The sequence below is a fragment of the Dama dama genome, chromosome 1 (assembly GCF_033118175.1).
Source record: "Dama dama isolate Ldn47 chromosome 1, ASM3311817v1, whole genome shotgun sequence".
Lineage (NCBI taxonomy): Eukaryota > Metazoa > Chordata > Mammalia > Artiodactyla > Cervidae > Dama > Dama dama.
Genome location: NC_083681.1, coordinates 26,077,429 through 26,102,569, shown reverse-complemented (window position 1 = coordinate 26,102,569; position 25,141 = coordinate 26,077,429). Strand labels below are relative to the sequence as shown.

General features: G+C 37.5%; 1 protein-coding gene across 1 annotated transcript in view; it reads right to left on the bottom strand.

The window, feature by feature from the left end:
* Window positions 1–23,814, bottom strand: part of LOC133045763 (NXPE family member 2-like) — a 31,377-nt gene extending 7,563 nt beyond the window's left edge. The window contains exons 1-3 of the mRNA XM_061128123.1: window positions 23,789–23,814; window positions 22,681–22,786; window positions 1,611–2,344 (exon numbers count right to left, since the gene is read on the bottom strand). Of these exons, the coding sequence (XP_060984106.1) occupies window positions 1,611–2,344; window positions 22,681–22,786; window positions 23,789–23,814 (866 nt within the window). The remainder of the gene's footprint in view (window positions 1–1,610; window positions 2,345–22,680; window positions 22,787–23,788) is intronic.
* Between the last annotated feature and the right edge of the window lie 1,327 nt (window positions 23,815–25,141).

The following is a 25,141-nucleotide window of genomic DNA, read 5'->3' as shown; positions in this document are numbered from 1 at the left end:
AGGTTGCTGCTCAAGGTACTTACCTGACCGTGCTTTTAAAATAGCATTCACTATCACATTCAAATCTTATTCTGATGACTTTATGTTATAAATGTCTTTGTTGTCTTTCTACCCCATCCCAGAATGTTAAATTCTCAACACCTAGAGCTATGTCTGGAATATAGAAAGTGAGAACTATTTACAAATTGAATGAATGAATGTTGAACAAAGTTTGATTGGCCAAAAGGTTCATTTGGGTTTTTCCATAAGATGTTACAGAAAAACCCAAATGAATGTTTTAGCCAACCCAATAGGCACAGTTATTGGGTCACAGAGCTTATAGCTTGGCAGAGGATATAAAATATTTATCTGAGATTTAATAGTGTAATGAGTATTTTGATTGGGGGAGAATAGAATACAATGGAAGAATATGGAACTAGCAGTTTACCCAAATGGAGAAGGCAATGGCAACCCACTCCAGTACTTTTGCCTGGAAAATCCCATAGATGGAGGAGTCTGGTAGGCTACAGTCCATGGGGTCTCAAAGAGTCAGACAGTACTGAGCAACTTCACTTTCACTTTTCACTTTCATGCATTGGAGAAGGAAATGGCAACCCACTCCAGGGTTCTTGCCTGGAGAATCCCAGGGACGGGGGAGCCTGGTGGGCTGCCGTCTATGGGGTCGCACAGAGTCAGACACGACTGAAGCGACTTAGTAGCAGCAGCAGCAGTTTACCCAAACAAAGCAGAAATGATGTTTAGATGCAGGCTTGTGAAATGCCAGAGCTGAGAGACAGCATGGTTCTTTTATATAATTAAAGGAGTTCAATTTGCCTGACAGAGAACAAGGTAGCTGAAAGGTGAGATAAGCGGCTTCAGAGAGAGACAAGGCCTTGTAAACATACTAAAGAGTTTAGATTTCATCCTTAGAGGAATGGGATCTTATTAAGGATTTTAGGCAAGGAAAAGCAAAACAGTGGTCTGAATGCAGTATGGATAGGAAGGAAACCAGGCTGTAAGCAAGGAAACATCTCTGGAGATTGCTGCAATAATCTGAGGTGGGATGATAGTTTATGCAAGAACAGAGGGAACAGCAATGGCGTTAAATGACTGAGTTCAGGAAGTATTTGGAAGGTACAATTCATGGGATTTGGTGAGTCATTTGATGTAAAGGGTGAGGTAGACCAAATAATGATAACATTCACTCCCTGTGGGTTTTTGGTTGGTTTGTTTGGGGTCTTTTTTGTCATTGTTGTTCTGTTTTTGTCTTTGTTTTTGCATAGCATCTATTAACACTCTCTAGGATTGGCATCTCATGGAATACATCATAGAAAATGTTAGTCTCCAGAAAATTACTGAATCTGAAACTATGACAAGCCATGGAGAACTATAGACCTATTGCTTCATGGGTTATACTCTTTTTACAAACAGTTCAGGATGACTAAAACCACAGTTGAGGAGGTGACCTATTTGGGACCCTGTTAATATATTACCATCCCCACTGACTCTGATTATAACCTAGTCAACGTAATTGACTTAAGGGAGCTTGATTATGAAAAATTATTAAGCAGAGTTGGTCTGAACCTAAGTCTCCCTCTTTGTATCAATAATAATATTTGAAGGCTGTTTACCTGTCAAAAAGAGCCCATTCTTTCTGTCTAATATAGGACACGTTTGCATTCCTGGTGGTCACGTGGGTCAGCGCCTCACAGGGAACTTGGTGAGGCTTCAAGCAGTAGAAGGCTTCCTGGTCGCGATAGTCCAAGTACTCGCAGAGTTCAGCACTGGTGTGAAGGGTCAGGCCACATTTAGAGAAGACTGGGGAGGAGCCATTAGCAAACTGGCCTGTGAAGTTCACCCTGTCGTAGCCTTGGTTCCTGGCCCTCCAGAGAGCCGACACCCCTTCACTGGGGTGGATGAGCAGGACAGACAGGGACACCTGGCCCTCCCAGAACAGGGTGAAGCTCACGAGGTAGGTGCCGTTGTTGAAGTCTGTCACCTTTCCTGAAGCACCCGCCTTCAGGGCTGGGGAAAATACCCTGGCCCTGAGGAAATCCCCGCCATATTCCTTCCTGCGTCCCAAGTGGTCCCTCATCTCCAGCAGGACGTCCAGCCGGGCCCCCCTGCAGTATGTGTCTCGAGGGCTGAGGAGGGTGGCTCTGCTGTGTGTGGCGCTGGTGGTGGAGCTCACGTTGGCGAAGGGCCTGGGTGGGATCAGCTGGTCTAGTTTCTCCATGATCCTCTTTATCCTCAGCTCAGTCTCTGCTGGTGAAATTTCTGGATTTGGTGGGGCTTCTGGGTAGGTGGAATTCCTGAATGTGTTCCAAGGATCCAGAGAAATAGAATTTCTCAAGCTGAACAAGAACTGAAGTATTGAAAAGAGGATATATTATCAGCAAATAATATGGCTTGCTTTTCAAAATAAACTATTATGGGTTAATTTATATATATTTCAATTGATAGAATCACACAGATAAAAAAATGGATTCTAACTAGTTTTCAGTTTTGGAATCACAGGACTAATTTCCATGAAATGTGACTTCCTTAGCTACCAGCTGATGATTTCTGTTAGAAGTCACTGGTTTAAAAATTAAATATATGAAATAATTTTATACTACCAAATGATTGGCTGTTCAAGTATTTCCCTTTACCAACTCTTCACTTGGCCTACTTTTCTTTATGAAAATCATATAGCCATATTATAGGCAATATGGAAAACACCATGTTTTTAAAAATATGATCTTACCTAAGCTTTGCTCTTTGTGGTGTTTTTGAATTATTATGTCCACTCTTTCTTTTTCCTTCCATGCATATAATTCATTTAGTTGTAATCATACTAAATATATAGTACTAACACATATTTGCAGATAATCCCATGGATTATAAACATTTTAATATTGTTAGATAATTTTCATGATCAGTTTTAATGGTTGCATGATACTCTGTCAAGAGGAGGCAAAATGAATTCTGTGGCCAGTGACACTGGACAGTTGGATTATAACTATTTACTTCCATTTGACATTACATTTGGATATTTTCCAACTTTTCAAACATAGGATACTTCTTTGAAGGATTCCTAGGGATGGGCATATCAGATCATACATTATTGAATTATCTGTCAACCAAAGAATATAAACATTTCTATTCTTAACTGTCAAATATATGTCCTCAAGATAAGAGTTTTCATTGCCACCAGCAATATGTAAGGCTAGCTGGCATGCCACATTGCAGCAAAGTGTGAGTTAAGTACACTGCTCCGTAACAAGAGTACTGAAGGACATAGTTAATCAAATCAGGAGTTTGTTTAGCTGACAATGAATACATGTTTTCTGCGGGACAATGAGGTAATTGGAGGAAACATCACCACCAGTTTAAAGTCTATTCAGGTCCCAGGAATCTCTCAGGCCTCAAGGAAGGCTGTAGCCTTTTAGCTGTAGCCTAAAATGACATGGGTAAAGCCAGGGTTGGAAACCACTCCTGTTTGTTTCTCAATTGGTTGGTTTGTGTTTTGTTTTACTTTGTTTTGCTTTTTAAGTCAACTGCTGTTTAACATTTACACAGAAAGGCTTCAAGCTCAGATGTCTTATTTCCTCTGTCATAAAGATGCAATGCAGGATATTCAAGAGACGCGGGTCAGGAAAACCCCCTGGAGTAAGAAATGGCAACCTGCTCCAGTATTCTTGCTTGGAAAATTCCACAGAGGAGCCTGTCAGGCTACAGTCCACGCGGTTGCAAAGAATCAGACACGACTGAGCAACTAGGCAGCACTGCAACTATAGTCAAAGATTTTTCTGGAACAAGAGATTTAGTTATGCCAAAACAATATATAACATCACATCTATCATATTCTGCCTCCCAGGTGGCGCTAGTGGTAAAGAACCTGCCTGCCAATGCAGGAGGCATAAGAGATGTGGGTTTAATCCTTGGGTTGGGAAGATCTCCTAAATGAGGGCATGGCAACTCCATTCTCCTGGCAAGAATACTGGAGAATCCCATGGACAAAGGAGTCTGGTGGGCTACAGCCCATGGGGTTGCAAAAAGTCAGACACGAACGAAGCGACTTAGCACGCATGCATGCATTTCATATGCTAATAATTGGATTGTGGACTGAATAAAAGAATCATACAAAATCTATCTTCTGACTGAGGAGTTTGGATAGCTGTCTGCTCACCAAGAGAAAGGAGTTGGATATCTCAGTTAATTAAGTTTCCCTTACAAAATTCATCACTTTAAATACTGTTGGTTAAATTATAAAACATTGTCATTAAAACTATTTGCAAAGTTGACAGGTGAAAATGGAGACTTACCATTGTTTTAAATTACATTTATTTTAATACTAGTGTGTTTCAACTTTATTTTCTCTCAAATATTGTATAAGAAATAATGTGTTTCTTCTCTTCCGTATAGTTTATTTCCTTTGTTCAATTTTTTATTTTGATTTCATTGATTTCAATGTTTTTTAATTTCTTGGTACATCAGTTCTTTATATAACAAACATTTTAACATTTAATTTCTCAGTTTTGCAGAAAAAATTTTTATCTGCAAATGTCACTTCTTGACATTTTTAGAAGTATTTAATGTTTACTGTAAAAGCACTGAAAAATTCCTTTGTGATATACTTCTATTGCTTTTGATCTTTGACTGTTCTCCACACTTTCATTTTCTAAATATTTAATTCTATTTTTTAAACAAAATAAAATGTTTATTTAGTGAATAAAAATACCCTCTCAGTAGAGAGCAAAATTTTGAGAAAGTATTGGTTCGTAGAGAAATTAGTACTATTGGAAAATCATGAAAAATATGTCATTTCAAATTATAAACAAGTACCTTTGTACTAAGTCTATCAGGTACTAAGTCAAAGAGAAAAATCGACTGTTTTACTAAGGAAAAATCTAGTCAGCCAAACTAGATCACTTAGACTACCCATAATCATTCTAATTAGATTTAGTTAAATTAGCAGGATTATTACCTGTTTTGAATTTATTTTTACATTTTATTGCATTATTTTCATTCTTTTTTATTATCATATATGATCATAATTTCACCATCTGGTAAATAATCGCTCCACCCAATTTTTTTATCTTAAATTGGATAACAACTTTATTACTTCTTATTAAGATTATAGCACTTTTAAAATATTTATTTTGTTTATTTATTTATTTGGCTGTGTTGGGTCTTAGTTGCAGCACACAGGATCTAGTTTCCTGGCCAGGGATCAAACTCATGTCCCCTGCATTGGGAGCTGTAGTCTTAGCCACTGGACCACCAAGGAAGTCCCAATTATAGCACTTTTTACAAAAAAGAAATTTTTTTAAATTTTGTACTGGGGTATAGTCAATTAACAATGTTGTGATAGTTTCCGATGAACAGCAAAGGAACTCAGCCATACATAAGCATGTATCCATTCTCCCCCAAACAGCCCTCCTATTCAAGCTGCCATGTAACATATAGCAGTTTTAAATTAACAAATTTAACACCTAATGGCTTGGTCAATATCTACCCATGGAAAAAAATTTTTTAATACTTGGGTTGCCAGTGTCCTTGATGAACTGAGTGACTTCAGGGCTGATGAAGCAGATGTGGTCAGAGCAGTCATGAAGTTGACTGTTGACAAAGTGCTCAAAGGCAGACCCTGGTCATTGAGCCAGCTTGGAGGATCCAGTAGTGAGACATCTGATGGCCTCAGTAGACTGTATATATAACTCAAGACTATTAGAACTATCTTGTACTGACTAGAGCCACTCAGAAATTTCAGAAGCTGCTTTAGGCCTCACCACCCCAAACAACCTGAAAGCTGAAGATGGGTCTAAGGTAAATAAGTTGAAAAGCTAAACTTTGAATTAGCCTGTTTACATGAATTTATGCTTCATTCTGTGTTTTCCCTCATACCTTTCAGTGTGTGTGTATAAACCGAATGAATTAAATACTTTAAAATATTTGGAAAAAAAGTTTTTTTGGAGGACAATTGCCCTACAATATTGTGTTGGCCTCTGCCACACATCAATGTAAATGAGCCACAGGTAAAAACACATCTATAATGTATTCAAACAACTGTGATTGTACATATATATCAAAAGTAGCAAAAAAGTAGATTTAGATAAAGAACAGTCAAGTTACCTGTGAAATTATTAAGAGTTCTACTCCAAATCATGAAACCATGCCATATTATTATTGGTTTTCTACTCCTGACTAAACATTTTCACTTCTTTTACTCCTTATTTTCTCTTCTTTCCTCTCTTCTCCCATCTCTCTTCTCTCCTATCCTCCCCTCCTCCTTTACCCTCCTTCCCTTCCTCCCTACTTCATTTTTCCTTCCCTCCCTTCTTCCATAAAATATGTAGTGAGTCCATGCTATGCACCCAACCTTGTGTTAACTATGGAGACATATAAGCAAGATGCACCTAATCTCCCCTGAATTTTTTAAGTTGGAAGACTTCAATGGAAAATTAGAAAACAAAGTGAGAAATTACAATTGTATTAAATACATTAATAATCAGTTCAGTTCAATTCAGTCACTCGGTCATGTCCGACTCTTTGTGACCCCATGAATCACAGCACGCCAGGCGTCCCTGTCCATCACCAACTCCCAGAGTCCACCCAAATCCATGTCCATTGAGTAGGTGATGCCATCCAATCATCTCATTCTCTGTCATCCCCTTCTCCTTCTGCCCTCAATATTTCCCAGCATCAGGGTCTTTTCCAATGAGTCAGCTCTTCACATCAGGTGGCCAAAGTATTGGAGTTTCAGCTTCAACATCAGTCCTTCCAATTAACACCCAGGACTGATCAACTTTAGGATGGACTGGTTGGATCTTCTTGCAGTTCAAGGGACTCTCAAGAGTCTTCTCTAACACCATAGTTCAAAAGTATCAATTCTTCAGCGCTTACCTTTCTTTATAGTCCAACTTTCACATCCATACATGACTACTGGAAAAACCATAGCCTTGACTAGATAGACCTTTGTTGATAAACTGGTGTCTCTGCTTTTCAATATGCTGTCTATGTTGGTTATAACTTTCCTTCCAAGGAGTAAGCGTCTTTTAATTTCATGGCTGCAATCACCATCTGCACTGATCTTGGAGCCCAGAAAAATAAAGTCAACCACTGTTTCCCCATCTATTTCCCATAAAGTGATGGGACCAGATGCCATGATCTTAGTTTTCTGAATGTTGAGCTTTAAGCCAACTTCTTCACTCTCCTCTTTCACTTTCATCAAGAGGCTTTTTAGTTCTTCTTTACTTTCTGCCATAAGGGTGGTGTCATCTGCATATCTGAGGTTATTGATATTTCTCCTGGCAATCTTGATTCCAGCTTGTGCTTCTTCCAGCCCAGCATTTCTCATGATGGACTCTGCATATAAGTTAAACAAGCAGGGTGACGTACTCCTTTTCCTATTTGGAACCAGTATGTTGTTCCATGTCCAGTTCTAACTGTTGCTTCCTGACCTGCATACAGGTTTCTCAAGAGGCAGGTCAGGTGGTCTGGTATTCCCATCTCTTTCAGAATTTTCCACAGTTTATTGTGATCCACATAGTCAAAGGCTTTGGTGTAGTCAATAAAGCAGAAATAGATGTTTTTCTGGAACTCTCTTGCTTTTTCAATGATCCAGCGGATGTTGGCACTTTGATCTCTGGTTCCTCTGCCTTTTCTAAAACCAGCTTGAACTGGAAGTTTATGGTTCACGTATTGCTGAAAACCAGCTTGAACTGGAAGTTCATGGTTCACGTATTACTGAAGCCTGACTTGGAGAATTTTGAGCATTACTTTACTAGCGTGTAAGATGAGTGCAATTGTGCAGTAGTTTGAGCATTCTTTGGGATTGCCTTTCTTTGGGATTGGAATGAAAACTGACCTTCTCCAGTCCTGTGGCCACTGCTGAGTTTTCCAAATTTGCTGGCATATTGAGTACAGCACTTTCACAGCATCATCTTTCAGGATTTGAAACAGCTCAACTGGAATTCCATCACATCCACTAGCTTTGTTCGTAGTGATGCTTCCTAAGGCCCACTTGACTTCACATTCCAGGATGTCTGGCTCTAGGTGAGTGATCACACTATCATGATTATCTGGGTCGTGAAGATCTTTTTTGTATAGTTCTTCTGGTATTCTTGCCACCTCTTCTTAATATCTTCTGCTTCTGTTAGGTCCCTACCATTTCTGTCCTTTATCGAGCCCATCTTTTCATGAAATGTTTCCTTGGTATCTCTAATTTTCTTGAAGAGATCTCTAGTCTTTCCCATTCTGTTGTTTTCCTCTATTTCTTTGCATTGATCACTGAGGGAGGCTTTCTTATCTCTCCTTGCTGTTCTTTGGAACTCTGCAATCAAATGGGTATATCTTTCCTTTTCTCTTCTCTTCTTTTCACAGCTATTTGTAAGGCCTCAGGCAGCCATTTTGCTTTTTTGCTCTTCTTTTCTTGGGGATGGTCTTGATTCCTGTTTCCTGTACAATGTCATGAACCTCCATCCCTAGTTCATCAGGCACTCTGTCTATCAGATCTATTCCCTTAAATTTATTTCTCACTTCCACTGTATAGTCATACGGGATTTGATTTAGATAATACCCGGATGGTCTAGTGGTTTTTCTCTACTTTCTTCAATTTCAGTCTGAATTTGGCAATAAGGAATTCATGATCTGAGGCAAAGTCAGCTCCCAGTCTTATTTCTGCTGACTGTATAGAGCTTCTCCATCTTTGGCTGCAAAGAATATAATCAATCTGATTTCGTTGTCGACCATCTGGTGATGTCCATGTGTAGAGTCTTCTCCTGTGTTGTTGAAAGCGGGTGCTTGCTATGATCGTTCTCTTGGCAGAACTCTATTAGCCTTTGCCTGCTTCATTTTGTACTCCAAGGCCAAATTTGCCTGTTACTCCAGGTGTTTTTTGACTTCCTACTTTTGCATTCCAGTTAGAATTGCATTCTCAACAATTAGAACAGTCAACACATAGAAAACATTTGCTTATAATAGGCATGCTTATAAAAGGATGCTCTCCTAATTGATTTAATTGGATTTTCTAATTTAGCCTCATGACAACCCTTTGAAGCTAGTAGAACTGCTTCCCCTCTTCTACAGAAAGTGAAACTGAGGCCCTGAGAAAGTTAAATAACTTGGCCAGAGATGCGAGCCGGTAGGTGGTGGGAAGTATGATTCAAATGCAGGAAGGCTGACTCTAGAACCTGCAGTCTTAACCACTAAATTGTACTACACACTGAAGAAATTCTTTAGTCGACAACAAGGGAATAAATTAAAAACCTTAGTTGGTTTATTTTTTACCATAAAGTCTTTTTTTAATGTATATGTATTTTGTGCTTTTTATAAACAATTTTGACCTACTTTAACAGTGAACATTTCATCTTGATGTGGTTACTGTGAGTTGTCTTACTAAGTTTTAGTTCATATTTATCTTTTAGTGTATGGAATCCGGCTCTGCTTGAAAATATGCTCCAAATTTTGATTACAGGACTAGAAGATGTTTTGGCTACAAACTAGATTGATCAATAAATGTTCCAAATAAATGGCTTTTCAAATGGGTTTGGCAAAGGATATGTGTGAAGATAAATTTCATGTTTAAGCAATGGTAGAGTGTTCCCTTAGGAGAAGATGTTTAATATTGCACAACTAGCATCTCCCGTGGCAATTTTGAGATAAATAAGAGGATCTTTCAGTTTGGAAACTGATGTGCTATCTACAGCTACAGCTTTATCTAAGGTTCATATTTCAAATTCCAAAGATGATGCTTCAGTTACTCTGTGTGTGTGTTATATACGTATCAAGTGGTTTCTAACTTTTCTCACGTGTAAATGTGCCAAATAATCCTAGAGGGGAAAAAAGGGTTCTTTGTATATTTTGGATAACATTTACTTATCAGATGTGTTTTATGCAAATATTTTCTCTGTCTGCAGCTTGTCTTCTCATTCTTTTGCCTTTCATAGGGCACAAGTTTACTTTTAAAGAAGTTCAGTTTATGAATTATTTCTTTGATAGATTTTGCCTTTGCTATGATATCTAAAACGTCATCTCCATACCCAAAGTCAGTATCATTTTCTCCTGTTATCTCTTGAAATTTTATAGTTTTACATTTTACATTTAGGTCAGTGATTCATTTTTAGAAAAGTTGTCTAGGTTTTTTTTAAAACATAGATGGGTGACCAGTTGTTCCAGTACCATTTACTGAAAAGACTGTCGTTACTCCATTGTTTACCATTAGTTGATTTTATTTATGTGGGTCTGTTTCTGGAGTCTCTACTCTGTCTCACTGATTTGTTCATCATTCTTTTACTAATATCATTCTGTCTTGATCATGTACTATTTACAGTCGGTATAGTAAGCTTTATAGTAAGTCTTGAAGTCAGGTAGTGTCAGGCTTCTGACTTTGTCCTTTACTCTTGATTTGGCTACCCTGGGGGTTTTGCCTCTCCACACAAACTTTAGAATCTGTTTTTTCATATTTTGTATGACTGGATTTTTAAATTTTTTTGTCTATCTAGAATTCAAATAAGTGAATAGAAAGATCTACTCCACTGGCTCTTTTTTTTAAATTGGAAGATAATTTCTTTACAATATTGTGTTGATTTCTGTCTACTGGTTCTTATGGCATAGATATTCTTTGCCTTTACTGATCTTAATAATAATAATTTTAATTTAATTAATTATTTCTGACTAATTATGAGGGGATATGATTGTATATCCAGAAAAACCAATCTAGTGAAAAGAACAAATATATAAACTTATTATTACAAAAAGAATAATTTGAAAGACATGTAAGTAGAATTGCAAGGGCATTCCAAAGAGATTGTTGCAAACTTGGCCCCAGACTGTTAAAAATGGCTTCCTGAGGGGAAAATGGGAATTGGGGTTTAGTGGTCACAGAGTTTCTCTTTGGAGCAATAAAAATGTTTTAGAAATAGATAGTGGCAATGGTTGCACAATATTATAAATGTTATTAATGCCATTGTGTTATACACATTAAAATTGTTAAAAATGTTAAAGTTTTATGTTCTATTTAATCATAGTTTTTATAATTAATACCCCAAATCACTGACTTATATATTTTAAATGGATGAGTAGTATATTTTATGAGTTATATCCCAATAAAACTTTTTTTCCCCCTTAAAGAATGGCTTCACAGAGCTGATGACATATAGTTTTCAAAAGATAAGAGGGAGATTACCATATAGAGAAGAGAAAAAAGGCTTTTTAGGGATAGCTATTTCTGGAACTGAGATTTTTATCTTTTCAGAAAAAGACTATCTTTACTATATATCTGTAAACTGTGGCCAGAAGGCCAGAACCATTAACCTTTCATCGAGAACAATTCTTTCAGTAAAGAAGGCAATTAGTGTCAAAAAAGAAAAGAAAAAAGAACAAAAAGTCTAACCTAAATATTTAAACGACTTGGAGGAGCTCAGGGGAACAAATAAGGAGAATCAGCCATCTTGGTTTCCTTCTTTCTGACAATGGCCTTCATTAATTTTAACTATGCAATCCTGCTTCCTAATTTCTTTACAAAAACAAATATCCAATAGTTCTTATGATATAAAGATCCCAGTAACAACTAAACAAGAGTCTAGGCTACAGATGATAAAGGTATTGTGGAAGATTCTGAAGATTGGAACTCACTCTTCTTGGGACTTCCAGAGTGGACTTTCCATTGGGGTCAAGGTGTGTTTTTTTGGTGATGGCCTTTCTGACCAGTGTGGGGTAATAACTTATTGTAGTTTTGATTTGCACTTCTCAGATAATTAGTGATGTTGAGCATCTTTTTCATGGTTCTTTTTTGACTGTCTCTGAGGGACATTGTCACAGCTGAAGCAGAGTGGGGTTGTGCTGGGGGGTGGGGAGGCTGAAAGTTTGCTGTAACGTCTAGTGGGTAGAGGTCAAGGTGTATCATCTGACAATGCTCAGGACAGCCCCCAGCAACAATTACTGGCCCAGTTGAGAGTTCTACAACTGAGAGACCTTTCCCACAAAAAAATACCTAAGAGTAGGAATTATAAAGGTATATGGTAAATGCATCCTTAACTTTACAAGAAACAACCAAATTGTTTTCTAGAACATGTGTATTTTTTGACATTCTCACCAGCAAGGGAAGTTCCATGTCTTTACCAGCAGTTGAAATTACAAGGTTTTCTTTTATTGTATTTTTTGCCATTCTAGTAGGTACATAGGGTCAGCTCATCAGAGTTTTAATTTGGATTTCTTTAGTGGCAAATCGCATGGATTTTATATTTATATTTTGCTTAGTTGCCATCCATTATATCTTTTTGGTGAAGGATCTATTCAAGTTTGGGGGCCTAATTTTTAATTGAATTATTTGCTTTCTTACTGTTGAATTCTGAGAGCTTTTTTATACAATTGTCCCTTAGACAATGTGGAGGTTGGGGTACCAACCCTCCACACAATCAAAAATCCGAGTATAATTGTAGTCAGCTATATTTATCCTATGTGTCAGTTATACTAGAAGTATAACTTATAGTCATTTACAATCAGTAAATGCAACTCCTCCGTATACTTGATTCCACATCCATGGACTCAACCAGCTGCAGATCCCGTAGAACTGGCTTGTTTACTGTTGAAAAAAATCCACATATAAGTGGACCTGTGCTGTCAAACTCATGTTACTCACGTGTTCACCGTATTTTATAGATACAAGTGCTTTGTTGAATGTATAATTTGCAAATATTTTCTCCCATTCCATTCCTTGTCATTTCATTCTCTCAACAGTGTCTTTCGCAAAGAAAAATGTTTTAACTTCGATGAAGTCCCATGTTATTATTTTTTAATTTTATAGATCATGTTTTTAGCATTATATCTAAGAAATCTGACTAACCACAGGAGGTTAAGATAATCTGCTTCCTTAAAACTTTTATGGGTTTACACTTTATATTTAGATCTATGATCCACTTGAGTTAATTTTTATATAATTTATGAGTTTTAGGTTGATATTCATTTTATTACCATACAGATGGCTGGTGGTTCTAACCACATTATAAAACTATCATTTTTCCATTGAACTTCCTTTCTACATCCCTCAAAAATCAAGTCACCTTATTTGTATGGCTACATTCCTGGACTTTCTATTCTGTTTTACTCACCTTTGTGTCTGTTCCTTCATTAATTCTATACTGTGTCAACTATTGTATCTTAATAATGAGTCTCGAATTATTTTAGTGTGGCCTCCAACTCTATTCTTCTTTTTAAAACTTGCTTTGTCTGTGCTATTTCCTTCACCTTTCCATATAAATTTTAGAATTATCTTATCTAGATCAACAAAAATTCCTGTGAAGATTTTGTTTCAAATTGTGTTAAATCTATAATTTGATGACAGTTATATTGAGTCTTCCCATCCATGAACACTGTATGTGTTCAACACTGTATGAACATTTTTATGTATATAATTTTTTTTCAGCATTTTAAAGTTTTCAGACTATAGATTCTGCCCTATTTTGTTAGAATTTTATCTCAGGATTTCATTTTTTAATCTCTTGTAAATGGCATTATGTGGGTTTTTATATCTGATTTTTCATTGCTAAAATTACAGTATATAGAAAAAAAACTGAACTTTGTGTTAACCTTATAGCCTATCACCTTGATAAAATTACAGAATAGTTCTGGGAGCGTTTTTGTCTGTTCTTCAGGATTTTCTATGTAGACAATCAAGTCATCTGGGACAAATAGGGCAAATAGGTTCAGTTTTATCTCCTCATTTCCAACGTACATGTGCTTTGCTTCCTTTTCCTTCTCTTGCTATAATGGCTAGCCCTCCAGTATGATGTTAAACAGAAGCGGTGAAAATGGACATCCTTGCCTTCTTTACGATCTCAGGGATTAAGAATCCCTTTCACCATTAAAAATTATGTTAGCTCTATATTTGCTAGGGATGTAATTTAATGGGTTAGAGAGGTTCTCTTTCATTCCTAGCTTGCTAAATGTTTTGTCATAAATGACGTGTGAATTTTGTCAAATTTTTTCTGTCTAAATTGATATGATCAAGTATTTTTTTCTTCTGTAGCCTGTTGACATGGTTGAATATTTTGATTGATTTTTAAAAACATTAAACCAGCAATTGTATTCCTGGGATAAAATCCAGTTGGTTATGGTGTATTATTCTTTTTATACATCGCTAGATTTGATTTGTTAATATTTTGTTGAGGATATTTGCACCTGTGTTCATAAAGCATATTGATCTGTTATTTTATTTCCTTGTACTCTTTGGTTTGGGCATCAGTGTAATGTCGGCCTAATAACATAATTTGGGAGTTTTCCATTCTCTTCTATCCTTCGGAAAAAGAGACTGTATAAAATTAGTGTTATTTACTTTTTAAGTATGTGATACAATTTTACCATGTAAAATGACTATCTGGGCCTAGATATTTCTTTTTCAGAAGAGTTTTAACTATTCAGAACATCTATTTATTCTTGGGTGACTTTTGGTACTTTATGGTATTCATCCATTTTATCTAAGTTGTCAAATTTACATTCATAGAGTAGCTTGTGGTTTTCCGTTATTATACTTTAATGTCTGTAATTTCCTTAACAATGTGTCTTTTGTCAATTCTGATATTGGTTATTTATGCCTACTCTTCCTTTTTCAATATCAGTTTGGTTAAAGTTTGATCAATTCTATTAATCATTTTAAAGAACCAACTTTTGTTCTATTGATTTTCTCCACTGTATTTGTTTCCAGTTTTAATGATTTCTACTGTGCTGTTCATTATTTCCTTCTTTCTGCTTTCTTTTTCTTGTTCTTTAAGGTAGAAATTAGATTATTGATTTGGTACCTTTCTTCTTTTTTAAAATAACCACTTAATTTATAAATGAGTTATACATGAAAAAAAAGAACAAATTCAAAAGTATAGTTGTTGACTCCTGAATTGCTCTTCTTTCATTTATAAATTTCACTCTAAGTACAGCCTTTGCTGTACTGGAAATACAACAAATATTAATGTTATATTGCCATTTTTATTTAGTTCAAAATGTTCTCTCATGTCCCTTGAAGCTTATTCTTTGATTCATGGATTATGCAGAATTGTGTCACTTAATTTCCAAATGCTGAGAGATTTACCAGTTATTGTTCTGTTACTGATTTCTAGTATAATTTCATTATGGTCAAAGAACAAACTTTGTGTAATTTCAGTCACTTTAAAGTCTATTAAGATTTGTTTTATGACTTTAGATATGTTCTATCTTGGTGAATGTTTTATGTGCTGAAAATATCATATATTCTGCTATTGCTGGGTGAAATGTTCTATAAATGTCAAACAGATTCAGTTAATTGTATTCTTTAGTTCTTCTATATTTTTGCTGACTGTTTTAGATTCCTAGGGCTGCCATTACAAATTGTCACTGATTTGGTGGCTTAAAACAACATAAATTTATTCTCTCACAGTTACAGAGGCCAGAATTCTAAAATCAAGACGTCAACAGAGATGATTCTTTCTGGGGGTTCTGAAGGAGAGTATACTCCATGCCTCTCTCCTAGTTTCTGGTAGATGCTAGCAGTCCTTGGTATTCTCAGCCTATAGAAGCATCACTGCCATCTTTGCCATCAGATCCACTTCACCTTCCCCTTGTGCATCCTCTCCCTTCTTCTCTTTTAAAAAGACACTTGTCATGGGCTTTAGGGTCCACCCTAACCCAGGATGATTGCATCTCAAGATTAAAATCAAAGATGCAATTAAAGTTGCTAATCAGCTGACCTTAAAATAGGGAATACTGAATTATATCGAATTATCTAGGTGGGCCAAATGTAACAAGGGTCCTTAAAAGTAAAAGAGGGGGAAAAAAAATAAAGGAGGAAGGCAAAGGAGGGAGGACCAGACAGCTGGCTAAGAAGAACTTGGCCCAAATTTGCTGGCTTTCACTGATGGAGGAGCCAAGAAAAGCAGACAAATTCTAGAAGCTAGAAAAGGCAAGGGTATATACTCTCCCACAGAGTGTCCAGAAAGGTGTACATACTGCCAACACCTTGATTTTAGCCCAGTTGAACCTCATTCTGGAATTTTGACCTCAAGAAACATAACATAAAATACATTTGTATCGTGTAAGCCACCAAGTTGGTGATAATATGTCACAGCAGCAGAAGAAAACTAATACAATTGTAACTACTGTCTTAAAGTTTTTGATAACTTCAACCTCTGTGTGTCTAAGAGTTAGTAACTTTGCTTATTCTCCTGAAAATTATAGTTTTCCTGGTTCCTCATATGCTAAATCATTTTGGCTCATATACTGGATATTTTAACTGTTGTGCTATGAGATTTGGGTCTTGTTTAAACCCTAAAGATAATGCTGATTTTTTTTTTTTAACCAGGCAATCAAACCTAGTTAGGTTAAAGCCATAAGTTCCAACCCACCTTTTACAAGCTCTAGTTTCAAGGTCTGTTCAGTTCTCTAAGCCTTTGCCTGTACTGTTTGAATCTGTCCCATGCATCTAATATCCAGTGGCCACCCTGGGACCTGGGCAATGGTCCAGCCTGTAGTTCAATTCCCCCAAGCCTTTAGCATGCTATTTAGGGTAAGAGTGACACGGGCCAATCTCCGCTTTGGGGGATAACCCTTTTGAGCTTTGTCTTCTCTGCCCACTCTATGGAATCCCTACTTTTGGCCATTCAGCCAGACAAATGGGGCAAGAAGAAGGTTTCTTAGCCTGCATGAGAAACTTAACATGTTTCCCTATAACTCCTGTAGCACCTGAATCAGGCAGGAACATTTGAACAAGGCCCGGGTGGCTCAGTAGAAAAGACTCTGCCTGACAGGCAGGAGATGCAGGTTCGATCCCTGAGTCGGGGAGATCTCCTGGAGTAGGAAAATGGCACTCCAGCATTTTTGCCTGGGAAATCCCATGGACAAAGGAGCCTTAGGGGGCTACCATCCATGGACTCACAAAGAATTGGACACATCTTAGCAACTAAACAACAACAACTAATAAAGGCAATCTACCACATGAGGCTCTACTCTTAAGGGATATATAGTTTGGGCAAGATTCGGTTTGTAATGAGATGTTTAATTTGAACAGTAGTATAGCAGTGAGTGAACAAAAACTATTTTTAGACAATTGTAAATTCACACATATATAATCATAATAGAATAAAATAAATAAAAATACAATAGAATAAGATAAATAAAATATGAAAAAAATAAGAATAAGAGAGACTTCATGTATCCTTTACCCAGTTTCAACAATAGCACCTTGTAAAACTGTAGTAAAATATCACAACCAGCATATTGACACTGAATATAATCAAGATGGGGATCCCCTGATGGCTCAGACATTAAAGAATCTTCCTGCAATACCGGAGACCTAGGCTGGATCCCAGGTCAGGAAGACCCCCGGGCGAAGGGAATGGCTAACGACTCCAATATTCTTGCCTGGAGAATTGATGGACAGAGGAGCCTGGCAGGCTACAGTCATGGGGCCACAAAGAGTAGGACATGACTGAGAGACTAACACTCAGATAATCAAGATACAGAATATCTCCATCACCATCTGCCTGCTTCATATAGCCCTTTTTAGTCACACTCAGTCCCTCCCACTCCCACCCCTTCGTAATCCGTTATCCTCTGTTCTCCCTTCCTCCATTGTTTGAAGAATATTGTGTATTGAAATCACATAATATATGAGCCATAAATATGAGCTAGGGAAAACAATTTTGTGCCTGACCCTTGAAATGAGTCACAGAAAGGGGAATGTCTCTTTAAGATAGTAGTAGTAGGGCGGGGATCAGGATTCAGCACTCAATTTCTCTTACCCAGTTGCCTCATTCCTTTAACAACCTATTTCAAAGATACTTATTTCAAATATAAATATTAGGGATATATATATATATTTCAAGTGTATATTAGAGATAAATATAGAGTAAATACATATGCATATGAAATATAAATACTTAATTCAAATGCATTTATATTTCCCATATATAGGCCCTAATACATACTGTGTTTTTTGGAAGACTCGAAGATCTTCTTTCAGAAGATCTTTGCGGATGGGGAGGACTTAGAGTCTTCCAAGATAAGTCTAACCAAATTTCACTAATATCACTACATAATCCTCCTATCATCCATCATGTACTAATCATTGGTAGCTTCTACTCAACTCATTGACTGAAAATTTTGAAGAAATTGTCTTATAGTCTTCATCGTTGAAAATCCTGATAACATCCAAGTAGCCCTCAACATTCAGGAGGCATCTCCTCCAATAACTGAATTTTTTTGTTCCTAAACTTTAAAAATCTAAAAAAGTAGTCAGGGACTTCCTGGTGGTCCAGTGGCTAAGACTCCATTCTCCCAATGCAGGGGTGTGGATTCGATTTCTGGTCAGGGAACTAAACCAAGATCCTGCATGCCACAATGAAGATCCAGTACAGCCAAATAAATAAATAAATATATTTTTAAAAATTCTTATTAAAAAAAAAGATCCAGGGCTTCCCGGGTGGTTCAGTGGTGAAGAATCCACCTGCCAACGCAGGAGACACAGGTTTGATCCCTGTTCCAGGAAGATCCCATATGCTGCAGGGCAGCTTAGCCCATGTGCCACAACCACTAAGCCTATGCTCTAGAGCCCAGGGACCTGCAGCTACGGAGCCTCACACCCCAACTATTGAAATCCACACGTCCCAGAGCCCATGCTCAGCAAGAAAAGAAGCCACCACGATGAGAAGCCCATGTACTGCAACTAGAGAGTAGCCCTCGCTCACCTCAGCCAGAGAAAGGCCCACACAGTAACAGAAACCAGTACAGCCAAAAATAAATAATTAATTTAAAAAATTTTAAATCTAAATAAATTTTTTAAAGTAGTCAGCAATTCAACTTTCTGTTACCCTTGCCTACTTAATTGGACCCACATTTTTTCCTTTACCTCCTATTTACTTCTGTTAACTTCTTTCCATAAGAATTTAAACGTTTTCACATATCTCCCATATTATACAAAGAACTGCTGTACTAAAACTTTTGCTTATTCCCTAAACTTACCCAGTTAAACTTCTCGGGAGTTCTTGTCAGTCTCTTTCTCTCCTCCCACTCACTTCACAGACCAGTGCTTTTTTTGTTCCTTGGGGCAGTAGTTTAGCAACCTTTTCTTCTTTTTTAAATTCTTGTTGGGGTATAGTAGGTTTACATTGTGTTAGTTTTGGGTGTACCGCAAAGTGAATCAGTTGTACACATACATACATCCAGAGCTGACTCATTGGAAAAGACCCTGATGCTGGGAAAGATTGAGGGTGGGAGGAGAAGGGGACGACAGAGAATGAAATGGTTGGATGGCATCACCAACTCAATGGACATGAGTTTGGGTAAACTCCAGGAGTTGGTGATGGACAGGGAGGCCTGGCATGCTGCGGTTCATGGGGTCGCAAAGAGTCTGACACGACTGAGTGACTTAACTGAGCTGAACTCTTTCTTAGATTCTTTTCCCATATAGGCTATTACAGAGTATTGAGTAGAGTTCCTTGTGCTGTATAGTAGGTCTTTTTTTTTTTTTTCACTCTGTAGCTCGCCCAAGGAATAGTCATCAACATCAATAAGCTAAGCTACCATTTATATTCTGATGATCTTAAATCCATTTTTCTAAACCACATCTTTCTTAGCTTCAGATTTGTATATTCAAGTCTACTGAAGCAACATCTCCATTTAGATGACCTAAAAGCACCTCCAACATAGACTGTTCATATCTAAACTTGTCTTTTTTCTTCCAAAACTGTTTGTCTTACTCTATTCTCTAGTTCAACAAATGGCATCACCAGCCAGGCAGTTGTACATATCTGGAATAATTCCTACTTAATTCCACATCCTCACCCCTGCCCCACAGTCAATTTATTCCTATCAATTTTAACTCAAATTCCTTGACTTTTTTCCATCCTCATTGTTAGTACCTTATTTCAGGTCACCATTATATCTCACCAGGACCACTGAGCAGTTCTTATTTTGTAATTTAAAGAAATTTATTTGTTAAGCACCTTCTATGTGCCAACCACTGTTCTGGGCACTTGGGATATACCAACAAATGAATAATAATAAAAATCCTTCTCTTATGGCAGTCACCTTACAGCAGACCAAGAGGGACAATAATCAATGAACAGAGTAAGTAAGTAAATTATATAGTATTTTAGAAAGTGAAAAGTATTATCATGATTTTTTAAAGTCAGAGTAAGGGAAATGCTAAGTAGTGGGGTGGGAGCCATTTCTAGTGCTAAATAAAGATGACATTTGAGCTGAATGAAGAGCATTAGCTACGTGAAAATCTGGAGGAAGAACAAGCAGAGGAATCAGCCAGTTCAAGAATGCCTTGGTCCAGGTTTTCTAAATCCTTTCATAAAAAAGCCTGACTAAGACAGTGAGCCAGGAAATCTGAACCCTGCCATGCTTCCCCTGAAGTTGGGAGCGTGGCATTTTTCTTTTAGAAATATAATCTCAAGATCCTGAACACAAAGATTATGTCCTATATTTCTGTATCCCTAATACCCAGTTCAGCCCTGACACACAATCTATACCCAACAAAGGTTTGTTGAATGAATGATTGGATCAGCCTGAGACCAGAGGCAGGGAAATTAATAAGAGGACTATTTCAACACCATAGATGAGAAATGACAAAGGACTTGACTAAATCAAGACTCTGGGGATGGAGATAAAAGGATAGATATGAGAGAAACAGGAGGTAGAATTTAGGAGATTAGTGACTGATTGCTTGTGGAGAGAGAATTGGTTAAGTTGACTAATGGGCTGAGGCAACATAGAAAACATAGGAGAAAACGCAGAGAATTCCTTTCCACATGATTCTGTTTTGCCAAGGAGGGAGGCGAGGAAGAAGATAACCTCTGTGTGCTTTTCTCTGTGTTGGTAACACTAGTGAAACAGGTGGAGATAACTGAGGAATGAATTCAAGAGTGAGGCACAGAAAAGATCTCAGGTCTGGAAATACGAAGGCAGTGATTCTCAAACTTCAGTGAGTGTGAGAATCAGCTGGGGGACTTTGTTCAAACTTTATCATTTTGTTCATTCTTATTGGGGTACAGTTTATTTACAATGTTGTATTAGTTTTCTGGTGTATAGCAAAGTGATTCAGTTATTTATATATATATATATATATATATATATATATATATATATATATTCTTTTTCAGATTCTTTTCCATTATAGGTTATTACAAGATATTGAATAAAGTTCCCTATTCTATACAGTAGGTCCTTTTGTTTTTCTATTTTTGGGGAGGGGGGTTGCTGTGCCTCACAGCATGTGGTATCTTTAGCTCCCCAAGCAGAAATCAGCTCTCCTGCAGTGGAATCAGAGTCTGAACCACTGGACCACCAAGGTCCCTCTATTTTATATACAGTAGTGTGTATCTGTTAATCCTAAACTCCTAATTTACCCCTCCCCCATCCCCACTTTCCCTTTAGTAACCATAAGATTGTTTTCTATGTCTGTGAGTCTATTTCTGCTCTGAACATAACTTCACTTGTATCATTTATTATATTCCACAAATAAGTGATATCATACAACATTTGTCTTTCTCTGACTTGCTGGAGTGAACTTAGTATGATAAACTCTAGGTCCCTCTATGTTGCTGCAAATGGCATTATTTCATTCTTTTATATGGCTGAGTAATATTCCACTGAGTATCTATTCCACATCTCCTTTATCCATTCCTCTGTTGATGGACACTTAGGTTGCTTCCATGTCTTGGCTGTTGTAAATAGTGCTGTTATGAACCTTGGTGTATTTGTATCTTTTCTGATTAGATTTTTCAAAACTTCATTTTAGGTTCAAGTCCAGAGATTTGTTTTTAGCAGCTTTGAAGCAGGGCTCAGGAATCTGCATTTTACACACACATGCACAAACATGGGCATTTCAGTGCAGAGTGTCCAGGCCTCACTTTAAGAGACACAAATATTTGCGGATGGGACCTGAGCATATGAATTAAAGGGTACAAGCATGAACGAGAAGACTGATGGGAGAAATCTAGAAAACACATATTTACAGAGAAGGTTCACAGAGAGGAAGTTTTTGAGCTGTGGTTTGAGAGCTCTACAGTTTACCAGTTTCCATCATTGTCTGAACGTCCTAGATTTGTGGTCCTTCTTATTTGGAGGTGAGGGTCTGTATTAGACGAAGGTGAAATAGATACTTTGAAAAGAAGCTGGGCTCAGATTTAGAAGAAGCTTGAATGGTTAAGGAGTTGATCTCTTCTGCACTGCCCTCTGAAAGCCATTGGTGAAAGTTATTGATCATGAGGACAAGAAGATGATGAAAACAGAATTTTTGAAAGATGAGATTTGTATTGAATGGTTGAAGAAAGGAAGAAAAAGGAAAGCAAAATCAGTTTTTAAAAAAGACTGAAGAAAAGGAAAATCAAGGAATATGAACTGAATTATGTAAAGTATTTAAAAAAAAAAAAAACTGTGAAAAAGGCAGGGGCTGACACGGAGATTTAATTGGATTGGAGGCTCAGAGGCCAAGGTTGGAGAAAACTCAGGCAGAACGGTTAGCAGTGCCAAACACTACATAGAGACTGCAAATCTACCTGTCGCTCAAAAAATAATAATAATAGGATGCATATTGTCAAAGGAATTACTGCTGAACAAAGGATCCTCTCATCCACATCTATTGCTAAGATTACATGATTTTAACATTTAATTCTTGCGTTAATCACAGTGAACATTCCAAGTCATTGTGACCTTTTCTGAAATTCTGAAAAAGGAAACAATTCCTACCTTTGTGTGGTCTTTGGGAGAGAAGTAAATGACCCAGAAAGCTAAGATAAATATCCACATCAGCAGTAATTTATGAGCTATGGCATTTGGAAACAAAGCGAGGAGCCTATAAGAGAAGACAGGAAAAATACTCACATGTTGATTCAAATAAACATGACATTGCTCTGCATACCTAGCTTCCTCCTCAGTACTTTTCCAGAATAAGAATAGGTTATGTTCTAGACAGCTGCTCTCTTCTGGGTTTCCAGGATGTTCCATCATAGGTTCTATTAGAAATCAGAAACAATTGTCTTCCCCAAATAAAAGAACTGAACTGGGTGAATCAGGAAAGATCTCCTGGTTCCTAACTCTCAGACAAACTTTTTCATTTGAGTCATATCAGGGCTCTCGCATTAACGGCTCAGCAAGTGTAGCAAGGTTTTACAGCTATTTACCCTAAGAAACACTTTTTTTTTTTCTGGTGCCCTGTAATGAATTCTGGTCTCTAAATCTCTCTCAGACACACGCACACGCACGCACACGCACATATGCATTATCTGGTGTCCTCTCTCCCTGGTGTTAACTGCTTCAGGAGGCTTCCTTCTCAATCTCCCATTTGCTTTCTTAGGCAGCTTATTTCCACCTCAGGTTTTTCATCGCCTCATGTTGAAGTAGTTGAGAAGCATTGCCATAAAGGGCAAGAGTGTCTCCTTCAGAGAAGGTCACTGTTGAGTGGCCAGAATTTTAGTTTGTTTTGCAAACACAGAATGCCAAAAGTATGTGGCAAAGAGCTAAATTATGGCAGCATTTCCCAAACCTTTTGCCTGAGACACACAGTTGAGACCAGATCAAATCTCATTTCAGGGCATACACACTCACACGTGCATACACATACACAACACAAGTTTCATAAAGAATCCTTATTCTTACTGCATGCAGTGTACTATGATATTTTCTAGTTTTTACATTTTATTCTATGTGACTATTTCATTTTAAAAGTATTTTTCTACGCCCCAGTAAAATTCATTTTTATCCCTTATGGGATTGCACAGTTTGAAAATCACTGACGGGTCTATGGTTCTCCCTCCTGTTTCAGCCATTAAATTTACAAATAAGAGTTGGATGGTACCTATGAATGAATGTCTTCTCCATCATATTCTCTCACAGGAATTACAGCCGTCCAGACTTTCTTTGGATAAAGCAGTCTTTGCATTTATTTCGGGACTGGAGTTTCCCTATAAGCTTCATTGATCAAAAGCTGAAATGCCATTGGTGGCTCAAGTGTGCCTCGGAGGATCACAGCCCTGCCCCTGCTCACTTCACAGAGCCAGAGAAAGAAGCCAGCAGGAGGAGGAAATTCATTTCAGAAAACAGACACATCTAATCCCAGCCCATGGTCACCTTTTATTGCAGTCTTACACTTTTTACGTATTTACATATTTAGGTAGTGAATTTCCCTTGCTTATGCCCTCATTTCCCTGTCACGTGGAATTAGTTACTTTCACAATAGCAGAAGTATCTGAAAAACTGGAAAGAAGGTAAACAGCCTTTGACCACAGTTGCTGTATGACTAAGATTTGATTTGCCTGGTTCTTCTCAATATTCAGGTTGTATTCTTTGTAAACTCTTCCCCTTGCGCTAAGCAACTACATCTATTGAGCACTCCAACAATGATGATCTAAATTAAATCTCAGGCTGTAAGAGGAGGAGGCATAGGTCTAAATCCCACCGTACCCTGCGTCTGTCACAGGATAGGAGAGCATCCAAAAGAGAAAATTCTATGGACAGAGTCCATAGAATAGATTCCATGCTAAAATTCTATTGGCAAAGAGTCAGACACGTCTGAGCAACTGAGTATGCATGCACACTTGCATGAAGATAACTATAGAGACGAATATCTAGGTAGAGATGTGGATATAGTTGTCGTTCTTTAGGCACTAAGTCGTGTCTGACTCTGCAACCCCGTGGACTGTAGCCCACCAGGCTCCTCTGTCCATGGATTTCCTGGGCAAGAATACTGGAGTGGGTTGCCATTTCCTTCTCCAGGGGATCTTCCCAAGACAGGGGTTGAACCCAGGTCTCCTGCATTTGCAGGTGGGTTCTTTACCATTGAACCACCAGGGAAGCCCATATATAGATAGACATATGTTTATTTCACATACATACTATATGTATGTACACATAACATTTGTGTGTTTGCATCTGTACCAATCTATACATATAACTACGTGTATATCAGGACTGTGATCACAGCACGTAGAAGATTGGCACAGAGATTGAATAGATAATTTCTAAAGGAATATATTGAAAGAAAGATCTAGATCCTGCCAATCCTTCCCTGCCCCTTCTAAGGCACATTTCTGTCTATTGCCTTGTACTACTCGGATTGTGACAATGATAATAGTGGGTCCAGGATTCTTAAAGTAAACCCTAACAAGCTTCTCTCATGTAGAAATAAGTGAAAATACTTGGCTCCCTAAAT